The sequence below is a fragment of the Penicillium odoratum genome, assembly GCF_028828045.1.
Source record: "Penicillium odoratum strain IBT 22623 chromosome Unknown utg000008l_segment0_segment0, whole genome shotgun sequence".
Lineage (NCBI taxonomy): Eukaryota > Fungi > Ascomycota > Eurotiomycetes > Eurotiales > Aspergillaceae > Penicillium > Penicillium odoratum.
This window is the reverse complement of record NW_026643150.1, coordinates 1,591,355-1,611,642: the sequence shown is the minus strand read 5'-3', so window position 1 is coordinate 1,611,642 and position 20,288 is coordinate 1,591,355. Positions and strand designations below refer to the sequence as shown.

The 20,288-nt window shown below is 49.3% G+C and overlaps 7 protein-coding genes across 7 annotated transcripts; 4 read left to right on the top strand and 3 right to left on the bottom strand.

The window, feature by feature from the left end:
- Nucleotides 1–283: 283 nt before the first annotated feature.
- On the top strand, nt 284–1,410 carry N7520_010822 (STIMATE family protein; the record flags this gene model as incomplete). The annotated part of the gene is made up of 2 exons (XM_057144755.1): nt 284–712; nt 763–1,410. The coding sequence occupies 2 exons, from the start codon at nt 284–286 to the stop codon at nt 1,408–1,410; spliced, it is 1,077 nt and encodes a 358-aa protein (XP_056990509.1).
- A 2,021-nt stretch (nt 1,411–3,431) lies between these two features.
- Nucleotides 3,432–5,459, top strand: N7520_010821 (WD40 repeat domain-containing protein; the record flags this gene model as incomplete). The annotated part of the gene is made up of 3 exons (XM_057144754.1): nt 3,432–3,761; nt 3,834–4,325; nt 4,380–5,459. The coding sequence occupies 3 exons, from the start codon at nt 3,432–3,434 to the stop codon at nt 5,457–5,459; spliced, it is 1,902 nt and encodes a 633-aa protein (XP_056990508.1).
- A 978-nt stretch (nt 5,460–6,437) lies between these two features.
- On the bottom strand, nt 6,438–8,024 carry N7520_010820 (uncharacterized protein; the record flags this gene model as incomplete). The annotated part of the gene is made up of 2 exons (XM_057144753.1): nt 6,438–6,875; nt 6,927–8,024. 2 exons carry the CDS (start codon nt 8,022–8,024, stop codon nt 6,438–6,440), a joined length of 1,536 nt encoding a protein of 511 aa, XP_056990507.1.
- Nucleotides 8,025–8,985: 961 nt separating this feature from the next.
- Nucleotides 8,986–9,913, top strand: N7520_010819 (TFIIIC subunit 6 family protein; the record flags this gene model as incomplete). The annotated part of the gene is made up of 2 exons (XM_057144752.1): nt 8,986–9,051; nt 9,125–9,913. The coding sequence occupies 2 exons, from the start codon at nt 8,986–8,988 to the stop codon at nt 9,911–9,913; spliced, it is 855 nt and encodes a 284-aa protein (XP_056990506.1).
- A 1,459-nt stretch (nt 9,914–11,372) lies between these two features.
- On the bottom strand, nt 11,373–11,606 carry N7520_010818 (uncharacterized protein; the record flags this gene model as incomplete). The annotated part of the gene is made up of 1 exon (XM_057144751.1): nt 11,373–11,606. The coding sequence occupies one exon, from the start codon at nt 11,604–11,606 to the stop codon at nt 11,373–11,375; it is 234 nt and encodes a 77-aa protein (XP_056990505.1).
- A 3,746-nt stretch (nt 11,607–15,352) lies between these two features.
- N7520_010817 (glutamate dehydrogenase (NAD(+))) lies at nt 15,353–18,772 on the top strand (the record flags this gene model as incomplete). The annotated part of the gene is made up of 4 exons (XM_057144750.1): nt 15,353–15,653; nt 15,706–18,539; nt 18,590–18,690; nt 18,739–18,772. 4 exons carry the CDS (start codon nt 15,353–15,355, stop codon nt 18,770–18,772), a joined length of 3,270 nt encoding a protein of 1,089 aa, XP_056990504.1.
- Nucleotides 18,773–19,057: 285 nt separating this feature from the next.
- On the bottom strand, nt 19,058–20,280 carry N7520_010816 (uncharacterized protein; the record flags this gene model as incomplete). Its single annotated transcript, XM_057144749.1, has 2 exons — nt 19,058–19,123; nt 19,177–20,280. The coding sequence occupies 2 exons, from the start codon at nt 20,278–20,280 to the stop codon at nt 19,058–19,060; spliced, it is 1,170 nt and encodes a 389-aa protein (XP_056990503.1).
- Between the last annotated feature and the right edge of the window lie 8 nt (nt 20,281–20,288).

The window sequence follows — 20,288 nt, the reverse complement described above, 5'->3', positions numbered from 1 at the left end:
TTGTCGATCCCGTGCGGGGGCGGACACAAGACACCGCCCCCAGGCAGATTGCTGAACCTCATCGCTCCAACTCTCCCTTACTTATCTAGTCATCTTTCTAGAATCGCATTCCACGCTACTTTGTACCGGCGCTCATCTCACTTGGTACATTCAAATCCATGCTTCGGGTATAACGAGTTGCCTCGGTGCCGAATAAGCCCCAGTGGCTCCTCGCATCAACGTCATATCTCGTTCCTTGGATCGATCACATCAAAAACCGGTCCCACACCTTGCATAAACGACCATGGACGCAGATTTCACCATTTCGATGGCCGTCAAGGCATCTACCACCCTTATCGCTGCGACTTCTCCTTCACAGGCGTCGCCAACACAGCAACACATGTTATACTATCATGGAGCCACCGTCACAGGAATGGGAAATGACCAAAATGGAGAAGGTGGTGAATGCAAACTTCTAGGGCCTTTCTCCCTAATTGTTCAGGCCGCCCTTGGGGCACTGGCGCTTTTATCGTTGGTCTATAAGCGATGGAGAGAACGTCCGCAGCGGCCGCTCAAAGTGTGGGTATTTGATGTCTCAAAGCAAGTGTTCGGCTCGTTCATGCTTCATATGGCAAATCTTCTCATGTCAATGTTTTCTGCTGGTCAACTGGAGATTCGCATGGACTACACACCCAATCCTTGCTCCTTCTACCTATTGAATATTGGGATCGATGTAAGTCTGATTCTTTTTCTTCATAGACACGAAGCTAACCCCGGTGCTAGACCACTCTAGGTATCCCCATATTGATCGTTGCGCTTCGAATCTTAACATTTCTTGCTTCCTACACTCCTCTCGCCAACCCTCCAGAATCCATCGAGACCGGCAATTATAGCAATCCGCCCCGGGCATCATGGTGGTTCAAACAATCCATCATCTACTTCCTGGGTCTGCTCAACATGAAAATATGCGTATTCTTCTTGATCCAACTGTTTCCCATCATCATCAGGGTTGGCGACTGGGCTTTGCGGTGGACCGAAGGAAACACTGCCCTTCAAATTATCTTTGTGATGCTCCTTTTCCCTGTCACCATGAACGCCATCCAATACTACATAATCGACACGTTCATCAAGAAAAACATACACAGTGACTTCTTTCCCGATGATGATAGGGGCCACGCTATTGCAGATGAAGATCTTCATCGGGAAAGTCTTCTTGCTGGTATCGACGAAGCCTACTCATCCGATTCTGAGGATGATTCCGCTACAGGGAAAAGGTCACCTCTCCCAGTGTCACAGTCTAAATTAGCTATTCAGGAGTCTGAAGCTATTATGACTGAGGACCATTCGCCGGTCCCTCCTTACCTTCCTCCCAGTTCCAGTTCGAGTGGCAGTCATCGCGAACAGGACAGACAGTCCAAGTCAGCCGCATAAGTATGCGACTTGGTGATTAATTTAGTAGCGTTGGATTTCTCGTCATTGGCTTATTTTCTACGATTTCCATGTGTACACGAATACAGTATCCTCTCTCGCTCTCTCTAAATATGAATACTTTATGTACCTGATATCTATATTTCTGGTCATAAATACATATCCGTAGGTACGAAGGTAGCTACTATACGTACACGTGCATATCATAATGGTACTCCCGGGTTCACACGCCTTTCCTACACTCTTACATGTAGCTGCCACCGCTTTAGGAGGTGATGGTAACTATGAGAACTAGAGGCTTTCCGCTGCCCATTTCGCGCGACGCGTACTTAGGTCGAACAAATAAGATACTGTATACTAGTATATTTTCTACTGTATCTACTTAGTCTCCTACTCAAGTGCCTACCTGACTACTTGTTCAGGGTACCTACTTGAGTAATATGTACATAGGTGCCTGTTTAAGGTATCTAGTCAATGTACCTACCAAGAGGCAGATACCTAGAGCCTTGAAGCCAGAATACTCTAGTAAGTGACAGCTATACAATAGTAGTAGGTACTAGATAGTCAATAGTAAGAACTACAGGTGTAAATGGGTACTTCTGCAAATTTGATCAAGTCTAGGCAGTAAGCCAAATCTAAAATATCCTTTTAGACCGTTATTTTCCGGCGCATTGTCGGTCTTCAAACATCGCCACGATAATAGCTAATCTTCTTAAACTTACAGTGACAGCCAACTCTACATAAAAGTCACATGTTGGTCTCGTACGCAGTCACCGCGGGCTCCGCAATCCTCTCCAGTGGTCCTCTTTCCATCTTGATCTGATAGGATCTCGATTTGAAGATGTCGAAACTACCCCTGTATACACAGAACCCACTCAAAATGATTGCACGAAGCCATCAAGCGATGCTGAACGTCTCGCTTTAGATATCTTTCTCACTGGAAAGCTTGAAAATCTTATTAACATATTGGTAGGCACAGAACGCACTTTGGCACGCTATTGGTAAGAGCTACGGTCTAATAGAACGAGTTACTTTTGGACTATCAGAACCAAAGACCTATAGTGTATGTTGCTGGCTTGGTCACTTCTGAGCTTTGTCGGGCCCCAGCAAATTCGATTCCAGTCGCGCTTTCTCCTAACCCACATATTAGATCGGGCATACATCCTCTACTACGAGGCCGATATCACCACCAAGCTTCCGAATAGGCTAAGGAACCTAAAGCATGTAACAACTCCCATGGAATGGCCTACAATTTGGCGGAAAAACTGCCATACAGCCCTATGATACATTCTCTGACCGACTCGCCGTCGAGCTAGTGGCACTGAGTGCCTTGTATTCTCACAGGGCCTTGAATCTATCATCTGGTACGGACAGTGTCAATAAACACAGTAGCAAACGAACCCATAAACACCAAGACAGCGGACCAGATAAATCAAGCCGAATTGGACAATGCACCTAATTGTGGTCTTGAAGGACGAATTGGTTATCAAATATAATACATTGATGGTCGCCGCTCTTGACTTGCTGAATAGTCGTTAAATACCTATCAATTAGCAATCCATCGTGAAAGCGCATCAACATAAAATGGTGTTGTACAAGTAAAGTCATTCTCGAAATCGGCTTGATCAAGAGTGTCTTGTTTATCCTTTTTGGCCCCACCACCAATGTGTTGTCATTGTTTCGAAATGCATTTCTACAATTCGATTGGCCCATTGAATCTTCTCATAAGTCAAGATTGAGTAGACACTTCATTGGATTCTGATGAATAAATAAGAACCAGCCGTCAAGCGTTGTATGTAGTAGGTTATCTCTTCGGTTGGTAAGTTATCAGATCCGCTGTTGCCTTAGGCATGAAGTTTACTTGACCGTCAAACTCACCGCCCTTTTTTGCCGTCATTGCAAAAATCAAAGCGAAAAATATTCCAATCCCGCTCCGCAAGCTTCAGATCGCCGATCGCAGTTGTGAATTGTGACGGAACGAAGGATCTGTCTTTATTCAACACCAGAATATTGGAAAATTCATAATGCCTCAAACTCGACTGAAGGAAAAGACGAAGCGGGCAGCCGCTCCGTCTGAGAACCCTCTGATGAACCAGCAACCGGTCGACGACATTGAGATGGACGACGAGACTAGCTCCGACGAGGAGGACTTCCCTGAGAAGGATGAGGCCGAGTTGAAGCTGGAGCGCATGCTATTTGGTGACGACGAGGGGTTCATGAGCGCATTGAAGAGCCAACAGGAGCGAGCTGATGCTATGCAGCTTACCCTGCACAGTGATGAGGAGAGTGGAAGCGGTGATGAGGGTGCGGAGGATGACTATGAAGCAAATGTTGAGGATATGGCCGATGCAGATGTATGCAGCCCCACTCGATCTTCTGCCTGAGCTTCAACTTGCGAAACAATGCTAACTCTTAATTGTTGATAGCTCTTTTTCCTCGACTCAGGCGTTGCACCCGAAACTACCAATCTTATTCCCTCACCGGAGACTCCGTCTGATGATGAAAATGAGCAGACTTCTCCTGCAATCTGGCACGACAGCGATGATGAACGCCTTGCGGTCTCGCTCGGAAGCCAGGCCAAATTGCGCAAATTGCGTGTGTCTGAGTCCGAAGATATTGTCAGTGGCAAGGAGTATACTCGCCGACTGCGCAGACAATTTCAACGCATGCACCCCACTCCCGATTGGGCGAACCCAGAGCTGGTCGCTTTGCGCCGCCAGGAAAACTCGGACTCCGATGACGAAATGGATTCAGATGGAGAGGATGAGCAATTATCTATGCAGCCACTGGCTAAGCTGCTTCAAAATGCCACCGATCTCACCCGCATTGAAGACAATGCAGGCTCCGGAGGCAAGCGCAAGCTCCGGCAGGAAGTCTTGGATATCCAACGTCTTAAGGATGTTGGCAAGACACAGCCAGTAAGATCTTTTTTATGCTTAACATGAGTATTTGGCTAACCAGTAGTTTTGCAGTCCTCCGTCGACTCGCTCAACTTCCACCCTCACTACCCTCTCCTGCTTTCATCCGGCCCTGCGTCAACTCTTTTCATGCACCACATTTCTCCTTCAGCACCATCTCCCAACCCCCTTCTGACCTCTTTGCACATCAAGCGCACCCCGATCCACACATCCGCCTTTGCACCGCCGACGGGTAACAAGATCTTCGCCTCTGGTCGGCGACGATACTTCCATATTTGGAACATGGACACCGGCAAAGTGGACAAAGTCAACGGAACCGCAGACCGAAAAGAGGAACAAAAGTCCATGGAGCGCTTCAAGCTCTCCCCATGCGGCCGTTATGTCGGTCTGGTTGGCACAGCGCGCAAGGGCGGTGGTCTGATCAACGTCCTCGACTCCAACACCGCTCAGTGGATCGCACAGGTGCGCGTCGACGGTCGCGGCGGTGTCGCCGACTTCGCCTGGTGGTCAGACGGCGAGGGAATGACAGTCGCCAGCAAGAACGGAGAGATCTCCGAGTGGGATGGCCGACAACGCCGCGTTGTGGCTCGCTGGCTCGACGCCGGTGCTGTCGGTACCACCGTCCTCACTTTGGGTGGCCTCTCAGGCCGCACCCAGCTCGGCGGAGATCGCTGGGTTGCTGTCGGCAGTTCTAGCGGTGTTTCCAACATCTATGACCGCCGTGACTGGGCTGTTGCATATGCTAATGCCTCGCAAGCTGAAAAAGATGGTCCTTCGCAGGGTGGTATTCCGCGGAGCCCGACCCCGACGCGTGTGTTGGACCAGCTTACCACCCCTATTAGCCATCTGGTTTTCGCTCCTGATGGCCAGATGCTGGTTATGGCGAGTCGCTGGAAGCGCGATGCGCTGAGACTTGGTACGATACCCCTGCGTCTATCTGATCCTATCCTCTTCGGACTCCTTGCTAATTATGTTTCTTTAGTCCACCTCCCATCTTGCACAGTGTACCGCAACTGGCCCACCTCCAACACCCCATTGGGCCGTATCTCCTCCGTGGCTATTTCGCCGAACTCAGAGCAATTGGCCATCGGAAACGAACAGGGCCGTATCCGTCTCTGGGAGATTAGAGGGTAGATATACGCTATAGAATTTAAGGTTCCTTGGCGGTTGCTTCTTACTCCAACATCTTGTTATATTTATTGTATATTCTGGCGTCAATGATCAGCATACTCATGTTCCTGGATACCGCGTGAATGCATGTATTTGTGGAGCATACCATACTATCATACATAACTATCAATGTTCGACAATCTGTTGGGTACCCGGTCAAGTCTGGTTGGGAACCAAATAAAAATTATCCTTTACGCATGGCTTCTACTTTAATACCCAGAAATTCATGTTTATAAGTTGAAGTACATACAATTTTAGCTACCAACAGTAAAATAGCGCATATCGGAAGATCGCCATGTTTTAGTTCTTATATTCCACCTGGGCATAGGTATGATAAGGGGGAAGACCTATACATGTCTGGCTCAGGAAAATTAAAGTTAATTATCGGGTTTGTTATACACAATCAATCTGTACATATAACTTCAGGAGTTTGCTTGGCACATCCCATATGCATTATTCCGAAATCTTACGTCCTACATATGCACTATGTTTTGATATTTACATAGTACATGCACAGATTCAAGCATTAAGAATTCGCTGTTGAAACTTGTGATTTGTCTATTGCAAGGTATATATTAGCAACATTTGAAGATTTTCTCATTCCCAGATTCGAGGTTCTAGAAAAAGTGAGATCAAAGACACGCCAGACACTCAATCCAGAAGTGGAGTTCATCACAAGCGAAGAAATCAAATGCGCCAATGATAGGCTAGGTAAATTGGGGTCATGGTATCATGCCGTTCATGTCAGAGATCCCGGCGAAAGCAAAGTAGGGAGCGTGTTTAAAGATGCGACCTTAAGTCTATGTCCTTCAAGGTCTGGTGTCATGTAAATCAATGAAAAATATAAGAAGGGGGGTATATAGTCAGCGCAGAAGAAAATAGTTAGCGAAGAAAGAAGAAATTGATGCCAGTAGGAAGCGGTCGGATGAGTGAGGGGAGAAGTCACTCTCCAGGTCCAGTGGAGGCCCATCGGGGTATTCGTCCAGGTTCACCGATCCAATCTTTGATGACGCAGGTTGACTTGTCCGGACCCTGGCATACCTTGATCCGATTGAGGTGTTTGAACCGGGGACCAAGAGGCCCGTTCACGTAGTGGTATTGTCCAGCGAAACGGTACTGGCGAGTGTCACCAAGTGGGTAGAATTTGTCGCCCCAGTGGCCTCCAAAATAGAACCATTCTGTGGGGGATGTGGGAGTGGTGGTAGATGCACGTAGTGTGTCGTTGGCATAGTCATATGTATATGCATGAGAGTTGAGTAAGGGGTCCCAGAGTGGGCCTCGGTCCGTGACGTCGTGGAGAAGGCCCCATGGAAGAATGTACGGATGCACGTCTGGTGTGGCGTACATTGCATGGCTCCCCTCGGCGGAATAGATGACAGGCTGTAAATGGTTATTATCGGTTCAATTGAATGGTGCATGAGGAAGGTTTACCCGTTTTCCGATCTTCTCCACTGCTTCATATCTATAAGCTTCGCCGGCCGTGTGCGCGCTGAAAAATAAGGCTTTGGGCTGGCCATTGTGGAATCGCACGAGGCAGTGCTCCCAGTCACCGACATGGTTACCGAATCGCACATTGGCGACTGCGTTTCCCAGGTTGAAGCTGTAGAAGAAGAACCAAAAGGCGTCCACGACTCCATGACCCTTATCCATCACCAGTAGAATCGCGGGGGCGTCGCTGCGGCCTCCGGCCTCGTTCGGAAGAGGCGCTTCGACCTTTTTGCCCTCATATCGTCTTCGCAGCTCGTTATGGATGTATTTTTGTGCTGTGGAAGATTCTTGCATCGACTCTTGTGTATCGTGGGTGCGTTCAATTTGACTCAGGTCAAACCATTTGGCCCGATCCTCCTCCGTGTCACCCGGAATTTGGCCATCCACCCGACCATCCCAATCAGCCCATGATTGTTCCGTCCCACCTTTCGACTCGGGAATATTCTTGTCGCCTTCTAACCAAGGCGGGCGGGTCTGCACATTATCGTTGCTGGTCAGGTAGACATGGCGGGGAGTCCACTGATTGAGTTGATTCAAGTCTTTCAGAGTGGGATGATCCCATTGAGCCTGAATAGGAGTGTAATTGAGCATCGGCGTGGTGTGGTACAAATGCTCCGCGATATCACCGGGCCAAAATTGTTCCCCGGAGTAAAGATGAACAAGTGGGGCATAATCAAAAACATAGTCGGGGATCTCCCGCTTAGCCCGCTCGTCAGCATCCCACTTTGATTGATTAGCCCCGCCAAGCCAGAATGACCGCCAGGGTTTGGTATCGTCGACCTCCTCCGACCTTTCAACTGGCTCACGCTCACCGAACGGGCCGTGAGCCGTTTGGAAATGTGCAGCGCCGCAGATGCTAAGCCAACGACAGCTTTTGCGATCGAACCAGGAGCGCGAGCTTGCGATCCAGCTCACCTCCTCCCGATCCTCAGCGTACCATACGAAGGAAGCTGGGCGGAACGCGCGGAATAAACTGTTCAGAGAGACATAAATGATCAAGGTCGACAAGGCCGCAATGGTTACCTGGGCCTTGCGAGTCATCTGCTCAAGGCAATCGGGTAAGATTGCCAGTGTGGACCGGTCAAAAAGCTCATGGAGGGACAGATCCTCAAGAATCCCGGTTTGACACAGGATTGTCAATGCAGGGAACCGACGATAAGGCTGAGGATCATGCCGGGGGGAGGGGAGGAAGGGAAGAAATCTATGGGACGGGAAAGGAAAGCAACACAGCAGGATTGGGGGAAAGAAGTATAAATCTCTAATACATGTTTGACCGGGCTATCCGCCAGCTTAGCTTCCCCTCTTTTAAGAAAAATCTCGGATAAAAAGACTTTTGGGTAAAAATAACGAAAAGAGTCTCGCACAAACTCCAGCGTATCCGGGAACGTGCGGAAACCAAACGACCTGGCCAGACCGGAACGCGATCGACATGCCTTAACATCTAAACGGAAGGCTCGGATACTTACGAAGAAGTTACGAACACATGATGTCCTATTACCGGACGTATTTTTGATTTTCAAATCCGAGTGGTTCTGTTTTGTGCTGGAAAGATAAGTGAGGGGGTCAAGCATAAGGCTGAAACTCCGGGTTTAGGGCCTTAAAGGGTTCAACTGAGGGGCCAATGTAGATCATAGATTTTGCGCCATCTTTGCTAATTATGCCAATTATGCTAATTATGCCATTTTGTGTATGAATGAGCAACCCAATTTTTTGATTCAAACATGATCCAAAGGATAGTGATTTAGATTTCGCTAAAATTTGCCAGAAACCCCCGAAGAAACCAATGTCCAGTCTTTGCCACCGCTAAAACGAAGTGGAGCTTGTGAAGGAACGAAAACAACCAAGCTAAATCGGGTTAATACAAGCGGCAAAAATTACCTTCCTTTCACCTTCCTTCACACCGCCTTTTGGTTCATTATTCACCGCTTTATGGATTCTGCTGACTCAGACCTATCTTATCGCAAAACACTTGCATATTGCAGAAAATCCCTTGAATACAACCATGGATTCCGCAATAGAAGTGGACTCAGATGAGTATGAATATGAGTACCATGAAACTGAGATAGAGGTGAGAAATACCAACTTTTTACTTTTTCTTGTTTTCGTCCTGGCTTCTTGTGATCTCAACTGACACCCCTTAGAGCTTTTATCTAAACCTAGACCTCACATCCGCCAATGGCCCAATCCGCCCTCCCCGCAAGTGGAATGAGGATCCACAAGAGCCATATCCTGTGAATGAACCTCGTGAGGGCCTCAATGACCCTGTCGACGATGATACATATGCAACTCTTGACAACGCCGAGGCGGGAACGTTGCCAGGCGAGCGAATCCAGATCCTCGGCCTCCACACGTGCAACCCGATTATTTCCTACCAAAATCAAATCTTCAGCTGCTCCTGGGCCGATCAGATCGGTACCGAGCTAGTCTTTACCCATCCAGATATCGCTCCTGACACGGACTACCCACCCCTGCGACAGGGTCCTAGCTTCGAGCTGCTCGCCGCCAATAGTGTCAAGATTATGGGCCGCAAAGCGAACATCATCTCCAGCTCTGGGCCAAGATTGGTCCCCGAAAATGCCAATACTTCCAACTCTATTCCAACCAATACGGACCTATCCAATCCATTACCTGCAGATCCAGCGGGTATGACCCTCGGACCGGAAATCTCGACACACCAGTCCAGCTTCATCCAGCGGTTGCAGCGCATTAAGCACGCACATGGTGAGGCAGATGCTGTGCGCACAATCATGAGCACCCGGCGTAATGCGACCCTTGCCGACCGTTTGAACGCGTGGGCTCGCACCGAAGCTCAAGTGGCCGAGATCGCCAGCTTGAATGAGCGGGCTGCGAATGGAGAGGAGGAGGCGCTGGATATCCTGGAGATGATGATTCGCCGACTTGATGAGAATGACTCCCAGAATGCCTATTGAGGGCCATCGGTCCGATTTCCCGGATTAGGTCACTGATTTTCTTATCGCTGATCGGGATCAAAGAAACCCTACGGGGCCCCGGGTATTCGGCCCAAACCTATGATCTCATAGTGATTTTCGTTCGGGTCACGTGAAGTTATTGGGGACCTTCAATCTTCCCATATTTACATCGTGTTGGAGGATGTTGCAGTTCCAGGCAAGCGTTTCTTACCGAGCTTGCTTACAATGGCTCCATCAAGGCCGCCCTCCCCATTCAATATGAAGGCATTGGGGGGCCCAATGCAGGTCCTTTCATCCATGGGACAACGGTGATTCCCCTTTTCGGACCACGCTGCCCCACCGGAGCTCTCATTCAACCCGATAATAACCAGAGAATAGCAATTGCTATGCAATAAGCTAAATGCCTGGTCACGTCATTCCAAATGTCCACACTTCCTGTGACGAAAGAATCAAGATCCAGGTACATACTCCGAACTCATCAAGACCTGTATGGTCGGGATCTCTTCAAGCCAATCCTAGCCAGTCCAACAGATCTAAACACTGCATCCCCCACAATCAGTGTCATAAACTGCCTAGTTTCTCCTAGGTATTTGTGACGTCGTGATCGGCAGTTGGTTCACATGTGCTAACTCCCGTGGTCTGATCGGCCCCCACTCGAAATATAATGGAAGAAAACTTCGTTGCTTGGGTGTACAGAAAGACCGAGGCCTGTCGTACCGTCTACTTCCAATTGGTGTGATCAAAATGTACCTCGCTAGACTAGGAAACGTTCGCAGCCGGGGAGTCCGGTGGATCCACGTATTTTTGTCAAAGGCTCCACTAGCCATGCACCGAAGTGACTAGCACACTACTAGAAGCTCACTATAAGCGAAATTAATGCACTTTCCACCTTTAATTACCCGTGAGATCATAAACATGTAATTCAGAAGAAGTGGATCCCCTCAACAGCGACGAAAATCCTTGATCCCTACGGGGTACCGTATCCACTTGTCCAGACAAAGAAACAACGGAATCCAAAAAATGAAATGTTATCAATTGCAAGCTAAGCCGAGGGAATTTAAAACACCACACCCGCCAAAATTTTCTGTAACCAGACCTAAACCCAAAACAAAGAAAGTAGTAGTTGGAAAAAAGAAAAGAAAAAAAACGCAAAGCAAAGCCCAGGTCCTTTGCCTCCTAGACCGGAATGGAATCCACGCCACGCTAATGCAAAGTAAAAGAGAAAAAGAATAAGAAAACAAAAACCATCGCGATGGATCCCGATAGAAACGCAACGAGGATTAAAAATGTACTCGTTGCCGACGGAGCCCCCTGCTCCTATCCCAGGCCTCGTGTAACATTATCGAGGACCATCGAATTCATATGTCGCAAACGCTCATAGCCTGCTGAGAAAGAGAAGAAAGATGTGGAGAATGAGCAAGCATGATTTGGCGATGCTGCACTTGAGTATTATTTATGTTTACTCAAGGCTGAGATTTGGGATCTTTTCGTGCTTATTTGATGCTTTGCCGTTGCTGTCGACGGCAAAGTAGACGGGTGATGGAGGTGGAGCAGGGGGCATGCCGTCTTCGAGCTTCTTGGAAGATTTGCTGCCCATCATGGACTGGGTAGCTTGCGAGAAGGACGCTAGGGCCTCGGAGGAGATGGGTGGGGCGAAGGAGATAGTGGACGAGGGAGTAGCGATGGAAGTCATCGTGGAGTTTGGTTTGAAAGTGAGGTTGAGTGGAGAGGTAAAGAAGGTGTGGAAATTTTGTAGGAGTAGAGTGGAGCTGGGGGAGCTTGTATTTGTAGGTTTGAATATGGTGTGATACCTCGGTAACGAAAAAAGTGAGGCGAATTGATGATGAAGCTCGTTGAGATTCGGAAGTTGAAACCTGGGGATCTTCAGTCTGAATAAGTGATTGTCGTTAGTTAATGTGGATGGATCTATGGAGTTTGCTTTGTGGTTCTTCCGAAACTGCCCGAGGGTTTTTTTTTTTCGGATCGGAACTGGGGGCAATGTATATGTTGTGACAAGCTTTTGCTTGCCGAAAAGGATTTAACTTACGAAGTTCAAGAGTTTCAGGAAATCACTGGTTATGAGAAAAAGGGGAGATGGTGAGGCTAGAAGTGAGAGGAAATATCTTGGGGGAGAAGATAAGAGATAAATAGTAAGCGGGTTAGAATCCGAGTGAATAAGAGATGTACACGTTTGTTGGCTTGAGTGATAAGGGTCTGAGAGCTGGGGAGAGTGAAAAGGAAGAGTCTGGATGGACACTTGGACTACAATTATACTCTCCCTTTCCTCCCTTTTCTTCCTGTACAAATCATTTTGTGGAGTAAACATGAATCAGAAATTACCCGGTACCAATCTTTTTTAACAAAGATCGTCTTAGCCAAGCCCGATCGCCTCATTCTCCTCCATATAGCAGGGATGGGGACCTTTTCCGGAAGGGCGGAATACCCGCCCTCTACCATCCTCATCCCTCCGGGGAAGTTGTAAAGTCGACGCGTTGCAAGTGTGGGGAAGGGGGACCCATCCAGGATCCATTCAGGACCCATTCAAGACCCAGGGGGCAATACAAAAAAGTCGATGGATCAGCTCTTCTCCGGGGTTATGGGCCACTAGTTTGGCTCCTTGGGGGGGCTCCGGGGAATCGGGACTAGAATGCCGTGCTCAAGGATTGGCCGTCCAATTTTTGTATTATGGAAATGGAAAAATGAAAAAACAGAGCTGAACGGTGGAAAATTGAAATCCTTCTAGCATCCTTCTATAATCTACCGGAGAAAAGTCGGTCTCGGCACGGTGATCCTCCCGACAACCAACCTGTCGGGGTGTACAAACTAATTAGGATTAGTTAAATGAAGTCACGACAATGGAGCACAGAATATATAGTAAATTTACTTAATCATATTGAATCGACTGGTGGTTTCGTGTTATGTTTCACATGGTACAGGGGGACTACGCACATCCCGTTATAACATTTGGACATGAGTGGACAAACGGAATAGCGGTGGAAGTCCGATTTATAGTTTATCCGTCTGAATCGGGATTTTATTGTCTTAGTGCAGGTCTAGGCTATGATCCACAACATTGGAAAGATTTTGCTTTCCCCAGATTCAAGGGGCTTTACATAGTACACGCTACTATTTAAATCTCCTGCAATGTACTCTCCACCATTTTCAAGGGGAATTGGAATTTCATATCCTCATGGGAATTTTGGGGTTAACCCCAGCCCTGGCCCCAGCCCCAACCCCGGCCTCGGATTTCCTGGTTCCTGGGACTCCGTCACATCGGCCACATTCTCCGGGGAATGGAGGATCTGGAAATATGGGAATATAGGATCGGGGACATGATTTGTATTTCCTGTTTCCTGTTTTGTGTTGTTTGTTGTCCTTTATCTACTACCTAGGTATATCCCGGGATTATATCACATTCCTAGATTACAAGTCTTGCACTATCAGTCGGTCTGGAGCTCCTTATACTACACCGCATCAACGCCATGACCAACTGTGCGTTGTTCAACCGGGTCCGGAGTACAAGTCATCAAAATGCATGCACGTCAGCCCGTGTACTGGTACTTAATCTGTTACCTCCTCATGACTGATGACTGAGTAGGGAACGAGTTCCACGTTGGTGTTGTGTAGGTGTTGACGTTGATGCCTTGGGCAGATGTCCAAAGGATATCATGGAGATCTTAGCAACATTCCTTGGGCACTGACAACCTAACATGGGGAAGCTCAGGGCACTTTCAGGGGTAAGCTATCTCGCAAATCTTGGACTTCGCTTCCCTCCCATGTTTTCTTTCGGGTTTCTTTCAAATACCTGGAAGACATCACCCGACCACCCCAGAAGGTTCCCCTTGACGTCCCTTCCCGGGTCGGACATTGGGCATTTGCATGGTTTTACAAGGGCAGATTGATCCCCATGACCGAACCCGAGAAGGACATCCCGTGGGATCCCCCTCTGTCGTGTTCCCCCAAGCTGTGAGTCACCGAAAATGTCGAAGTTGACTCCAAATGGGGAAGACCTCACAATTTCTCGGGACGGAATATCCTTTCCCCTTAGAGGAAAAGGCCGTTACCTCATCTTCCGCCGGTCGGGAGTGCCTTCCAATCGCGACCTCGCCGAGCAGAATCGTTATCACGTAAGGCCCCGCCGGGCTTGGGGGGCTTGGTGAAGATTCTGCAAGGTTCCGTTGGAGCATGACTGCAATGATTCGCTATGGGGAAGAAAACGTGCGAACTGTCCTTGGATCGAAAGTGGGCTTTACCCCGCATGGAAGATTTCAGGTACCGGCTAACTAGTTAGTTTAGAATGTGTAGCCGGGCCGGTCTAGAAATGGAAGAGATGAAGGAAAATTTCTGACTAAATCGCTCAGTGATTTTACCTCATCTTGCGAAAATCCCCCGGACTATGAAACTTCGATCATTATTAAACTTGGTCAGGCTGGGGTAAAATAAGTTCAAGATGTGAATTGCGGCATTTAATACCTTCTTTCGTCTTTTTCATGACACATCGCATTCCATGTTTGACATCAATCACCTCATTTTGCGTAGAATATAGCATTATACCACGTAAAATTAACTACAAAGGCTCCAGGGCTGTAAGTAATGTGACCATCTCAGGTGATCTTTAAATCCAGTAGTTCGTAATTGACTTCCCTCTTTTGGATCTGTTTTCTCTCCGCCACTTGGGCACCTTATCAGTTGAGCCTTTTTTTAGTGTATTCTGTGTTGTTTTTAGTCCGGACTACTCGGAGTAGGAGCGGAGTAAGGCTAAACTAGTTTCATCGTATCAGTAAATCAATTCCACTGAGGCAATTCTTTCTCTATTTTCGGCCCGCATGACGCAGCGGGATTTTCCAGTCGGCTTTACGCTCGGTATGAGGGGCGTTTACTGCCAATCAGCAACGCGCCTATCGCCGGTTCTTAGTCATTAGCATTGACCGGGTGGAGTTGCGGATCAAGGGCCTTTCGAGACCTTTCAGATCATGTTGGATTAGGTCGCCTAGCATCGGCTTTGCTTTTACAGGTTTTTACATTTGGATTTTTATCATTTTTATTATTATTTAATAATTTAATTGATTGGGAAATCCATGGTTTTGATGGAATTATTTAAAGAAGTCAGGATTCCCCGGATTTTCTTTAGCTTCACATACATCCTTCCCCCTTCGATCATTTAGATCTATACAATCCCGTCAGTCCATGGCGACAGTAAGTTCTACACCCCTTGCCTGTTATCTTTCCCCACCTGGTTTATCTCTTCTCTACACCGGTTCCAATCTTAAGGTTCCTTGGTTCCACTTGGAATGAGAAATTCCAGTCCCAAACTAAAGCTTCACTGCAAATCCCCGATAAGCGCGCATTCTTCAGAATCCTTATCTGCCTCCACGTGCCCATCCAACTGACTCTTTAACGTAGCGTTTTGTTCTTTCTTCAATCTAGAGTCTTCAGACAATGTCTTCACCTATTCCCACCACCCCATCGGAGGCCACCAATGGTGCCTCCATACCTTCCCGCCCATTGCCTAAGCTCTTCGCAAGTCAAGATGGCAGCTCTGGCACAGGCACCCCAATCGGTTTCCAGCGATTCCCCCACAATAAGCACCTTGATCATGCCGTCGGGGCTGCTCTGCGGCAACCGTCGCCCCAGCCCACTCATCTAGGTGTGCCGGGTACCCCTCACCGTATACTCTCGGAGGAAGACCCGGGGTATATCGCCGCCACCTTCGAGGGCAAGCAGAAGCAGATGGAGCAAGGTTAGCATAACTCGCAGACTTGAGACGCCTACGACAACTAATCATTGCGCAGTGATGGATCAATTGGAGGAGAAGGGATTCTTCCCCAGTGACTTCGTCATCTCCGAAACCACCTGGTTTTATAACATGCTGGGTATCGATGATACCTACTTCCAGACCGAGAGCGTCGATGCCATCGTGACCCAGATCCTCTCCCTCTATGCCGCCAAGGTTGCCGCCTATGCTCGTGATGATAAGCAGCTTGAGATCCGCTTGGACAAGGAGGCCGAGGACCACGCCGTCTACATTGATACCAGCAGGCCTGGTGTCTCTTCAGTGGATGGTCCCCGTTACGAACAGCGCATCGATGAGAAGTACATCAACACTTCCAAGGGCGCGAACAGCTACCGTGTTGAGACCTTCCGCTCGCCCTCTGCTCTCCCGGGCAACAACGGACAGCAGCTCCGTTGCTACTTCGTGTACAAGTGCCAATTCGCCAACCCCAACCCCGACCCGAATGAGACCGACATTGAAATCATTGGTGAGAAGCGCTTCCTGCAGAAGGCCACCCCCAACACCAAAGCGATCTACCAAGAGATCATCACTACCGCCGTCGGCCGCACTGGCCCAGTGATTGAGATGTTCGAGATCGAGGGCAGCCGGGAGAAGCGCCTGGTCATTGCTTACCGCCAAGGTTCCGCTATGGGCCTGTTCAGCGCCCTGTCAGATCTGTATCACTACTACCGCCTGACTAGCTCGCGCAAGTACCTCGAGCACTTCTCCAACGGGATCACCATCGTTTCCCTGTACCTGCGCCCCTCAGAGGGCTCAGAGATCTCGGCCAAACACCCTCCAATTGAGGCTGCCATCCACCAAATCATGAAGGAAGTCTCCCTTCTGTACTGTATCCCCCAGAACCGGTTCCAAGCACACTTTGCCACTGGTCGTCTCAGCTTGCAGGAGACCATCTACGCTCACTGCGCGTGGGTGTTTGTGCAACAGTTCCTGAACCGTCTCGGCTCAGAATATATCTCTCTGTCCGCTCTCCTAGACACCAACAACAGTGTTCACGCGGAACTGCTCTCCAAGATCAAGAAGCGTCTGCGCACGGAAACATTCACTGCGGACTACATCTTCGAGATCATCAACAACTACCCTGAATTGATTCACAAGCTCTACTTGGACTTCGCCAACACCCACTACGTACAGACCCAGGGCCCCACTGGAGATGACTTCCTGCCCACCCTCAGTTATTTGCGTCTCCAGGTCGACGAGGTGCTGGATGGAGCCAAGCTGAAGCAGCTGATCCGAAGCACCACAATGAACGAGCACGACGAGATGGTGATGACTTCCTTCCGTGTCTTCAACTCGTCCATTCTCAAGACCAACTTCTTTACTCCCACCAAGGTGGCCTTGAGTTTCCGCCTGAAGCCGGACTTCTTGCCGGAGCACGAATACCCCCAGCCCCTCTACGGCATGTTCTTGGTCATTAGCTCAGAGTTCCGCGGTTTCCACTTGCGATTCCGGGATATTGCCCGTGGAGGTATCCGTATTGTGAAGAGTCGCAACAAGGAGGCATACAGCATCAATGCTCGCTCGCTGTTCGACGAAAACTACAATCTGGCCAACACCCAGCAGCGCAAGAACAAGGATATTCCCGAGGGCGGTGCCAAGGGTGTCATTCTCTTGGATGTGGCTCACCAGGACAAGGCGCGGGTCGCCTTCGAGAAGTACATTGACAGTGTCTTGGATCTGTTGTTGCCACCCGTCAGCCCCGGTATCAAGGACCCCATCGTGGATCTGCACGGCAAAGACGAGATTCTCTTCATGGGTCCCGATGAGAACACTGCTGAGCTGGTCGACTGGGCCACCGAGCATGCTCGTGCCCGTGGTGCTCCTTGGTGGAAGTCCTTTTTCACTGGCAAGAGCCCCAAGCTGGGCGGTATCCCCCATGACGCCTACGGCATGACTACTCTCTCCGTGCGCCAGTACGTTCTCGGAATCTATCGCAAGCTTAACATTGATCCTTCCACCATGCTCAAGCTGCAGACCGGTGGTCCCGATGGTGATCTCGGCTCCAACGAGATCCTGCTCTCCAATGAGAAGTATGGTGCGATTGTTGATGGATCTGGTGTGATTGTCGACATGCAGGGTCTTGACCACCAGGAGCTGATCCGTCTCGCCAAGAAGCGTGCAATGATCTCCGAGTTTGACGTGTCGAAGCTCTCCCCCGTTGGTTACCGGGTTCTGGTGGACGAGAAGAACGTCAAGCTCCCCAGCGGCGAGGTTGTGCACAACGGTATGAACTTCCGCAACACCTTCCACCTGCGTCAGGAGGAGAAGTTCGACGTCTTCGTGCCTTGCGGTGGCCGCCCCGAGTCTATCGATTTGTCGACTGTCGGCAACCTTATCCAGGACAACAAGTGCATTATTCCTTACATCGTCGAGGGTGCCAACCTGTTCATCACCCAGGACAGCAAGCTGCGCCTGGAGAAGGCCAACTGTATTCTGTTCAAGGATGCCTCTGCCAACAAGGGTGGTGTGACTTCCTCGTCCCTGGAGGTTCTTGCCTCTCTGTCGTTCAACGACCCCGAGTTCGTCGCCAACATGTGTGTGGGCGAGGACGGTACCGTCCCCGAGTTCTACCAGGCCTACGTCAAGCAGGTGCAGGAGATCATCAAGGACAACGCCAACCTCGAGTTCGAGGCTATATGGCGCGAGCACGAGCAGACCGGTGTGCTGCGCAGCGTCTTGAGTGATCGTCTCAGCTTGGCCATCACCAAGCTTGATGAGGAACTCCAGCAGACCGAACTTTGGGACAACGTTGCCCTTCGTCAATCAGTTCTAGGTGACGCCTTGCCTCGCCTGCTGCTGGACAAGATTGGTCTTGAGACCATCTTAGAACGCGTATGTTTTTACTCCATTTATTTTGACATGATCCATACTAATCTTCTTAGGTTCCCGAAAACTACCTCCGTGCTATTTTCGGTAGCTACCTGGCTAGCCGATTCGTGTACGAGTATGGCAACCACCCGAGCCAGTTCTCCTTCTTTGATTTGTAAGTTCATTCCCTTACTCCCGCTTAACATATACTGACGGCCTACAGCATGACCAAGCGTTTGCAAAAGATCCAGTCGTAGGATATCTACTCATGACTGTTCGATTTTCATTTTCTTTGATTTTCTTGTGCGACTGAACTTCCTATGCCCGTCATGATAGGACCTGATGCAAAAAAGAAATATACTTAATACAAGGCAGTCGACAGACTGTCTCTATGACGAATATATGGTTGAAACAGATTCCAGAATATCCCAATTCAATTGGCATCATGTCCCCAACAGAAGGGGCAAGTGCATTTAAAATCCGCTCTCTCTCATAATGTAATTGTCTCATGGTCATCAAAAATCGTCAACACATATGCTATGCTAGTTTGTCCTCATCCGATATTCATGCTTGACAGACTCCGCCAAAATAAGTACGATACTCGTCGCCTGCATAATATCAGCATCACAATCAACATTGGATTTATCTCAAGTCAACTCACCAGTAACAGATCCACTCCCTCTGCAACCTCAACCTCCCATTTCGGCGTAGGTCCTGACAGATTATAATCCAAGATCTTCTCTCGCCGAACATGAATAATCCTTTTCTCCCCCATCATCACGGCCGCAAAAGTGCTACTCTGCTGCACAAGCTTAAGCTCCACTTTAGTATTTATCGCGCCTTCCGAGCGCGGTCTCGGCGACGACAAAGAAGAAGACGACGCCGGCGCCGGTTCCCCAGGAGGTTCAATAGCATCAAGTAGATCCCGCAACGAATGACTCGAGAACCGACGCATTCGTCGAACAGAATCGTAAGAAGGAAGAGGACAATCTCGCTTCTCATCATCATCCGAGAAAGAATCATCACTCTCAGTCCCACTCCCTCCACTCCCCCCTCCCCCTCCACTTCCACTTCCACTCCCACTACTCTGCTGCGCCTGATCCTCCGCCATAACATGACTATAAGGCGGAGGATGATGATGGTCGGGATGTTCGTAATGCGGCAAATTTAAATTCGCAATCCCTCCCGACACAGGATCGCGCTGCGGTATCCTAGTGCGTAACGACCGAAGCTCCCCCCGTCGACTATAGGGCGAATGACCCAAACTGAGACTGCGATTATGGCGCCGATTCCGAATAGCCGTTCTATTCATTTCGGCCATTTCTTCGCGATCCCATACTCCGCGGAGTAGGGCGTTTTCAAATCGGATTCCCATCTTCATTCCTATTCCCCACCGCATCTCGGCGAGGAGGAGGTCCGGGCCTGTTCCGCTTGCGCTTGGGCGGCGAACGGACCACTGTCCTTTCCACCAGATACGGCGGAGTTCAAGTAAGGGGTGGCCGCTTGCATCGCGTATTTCGCGAAGCTGCGATTTACTCCAGAAGCGGCCGGAGACGGTGAAGAGGAGCGCGTGGCGTCTTGGGCTGGTGAGTTCTTCATGTGTGCGTAGTTGGTGGACGCTGAAGTCGCGGCCTGAGATGGTGTTTTCACGAATTATTCGTAGGGTTGTGGGGGTATTGGTTAGTCTGTCCGGTGCGGGGGCGAGGAGGTGCGAGCGGCGCAGAGCAATGGGATGATCTGGGGCTTGGAGTGATGGGTTTGGCATGATAGCAT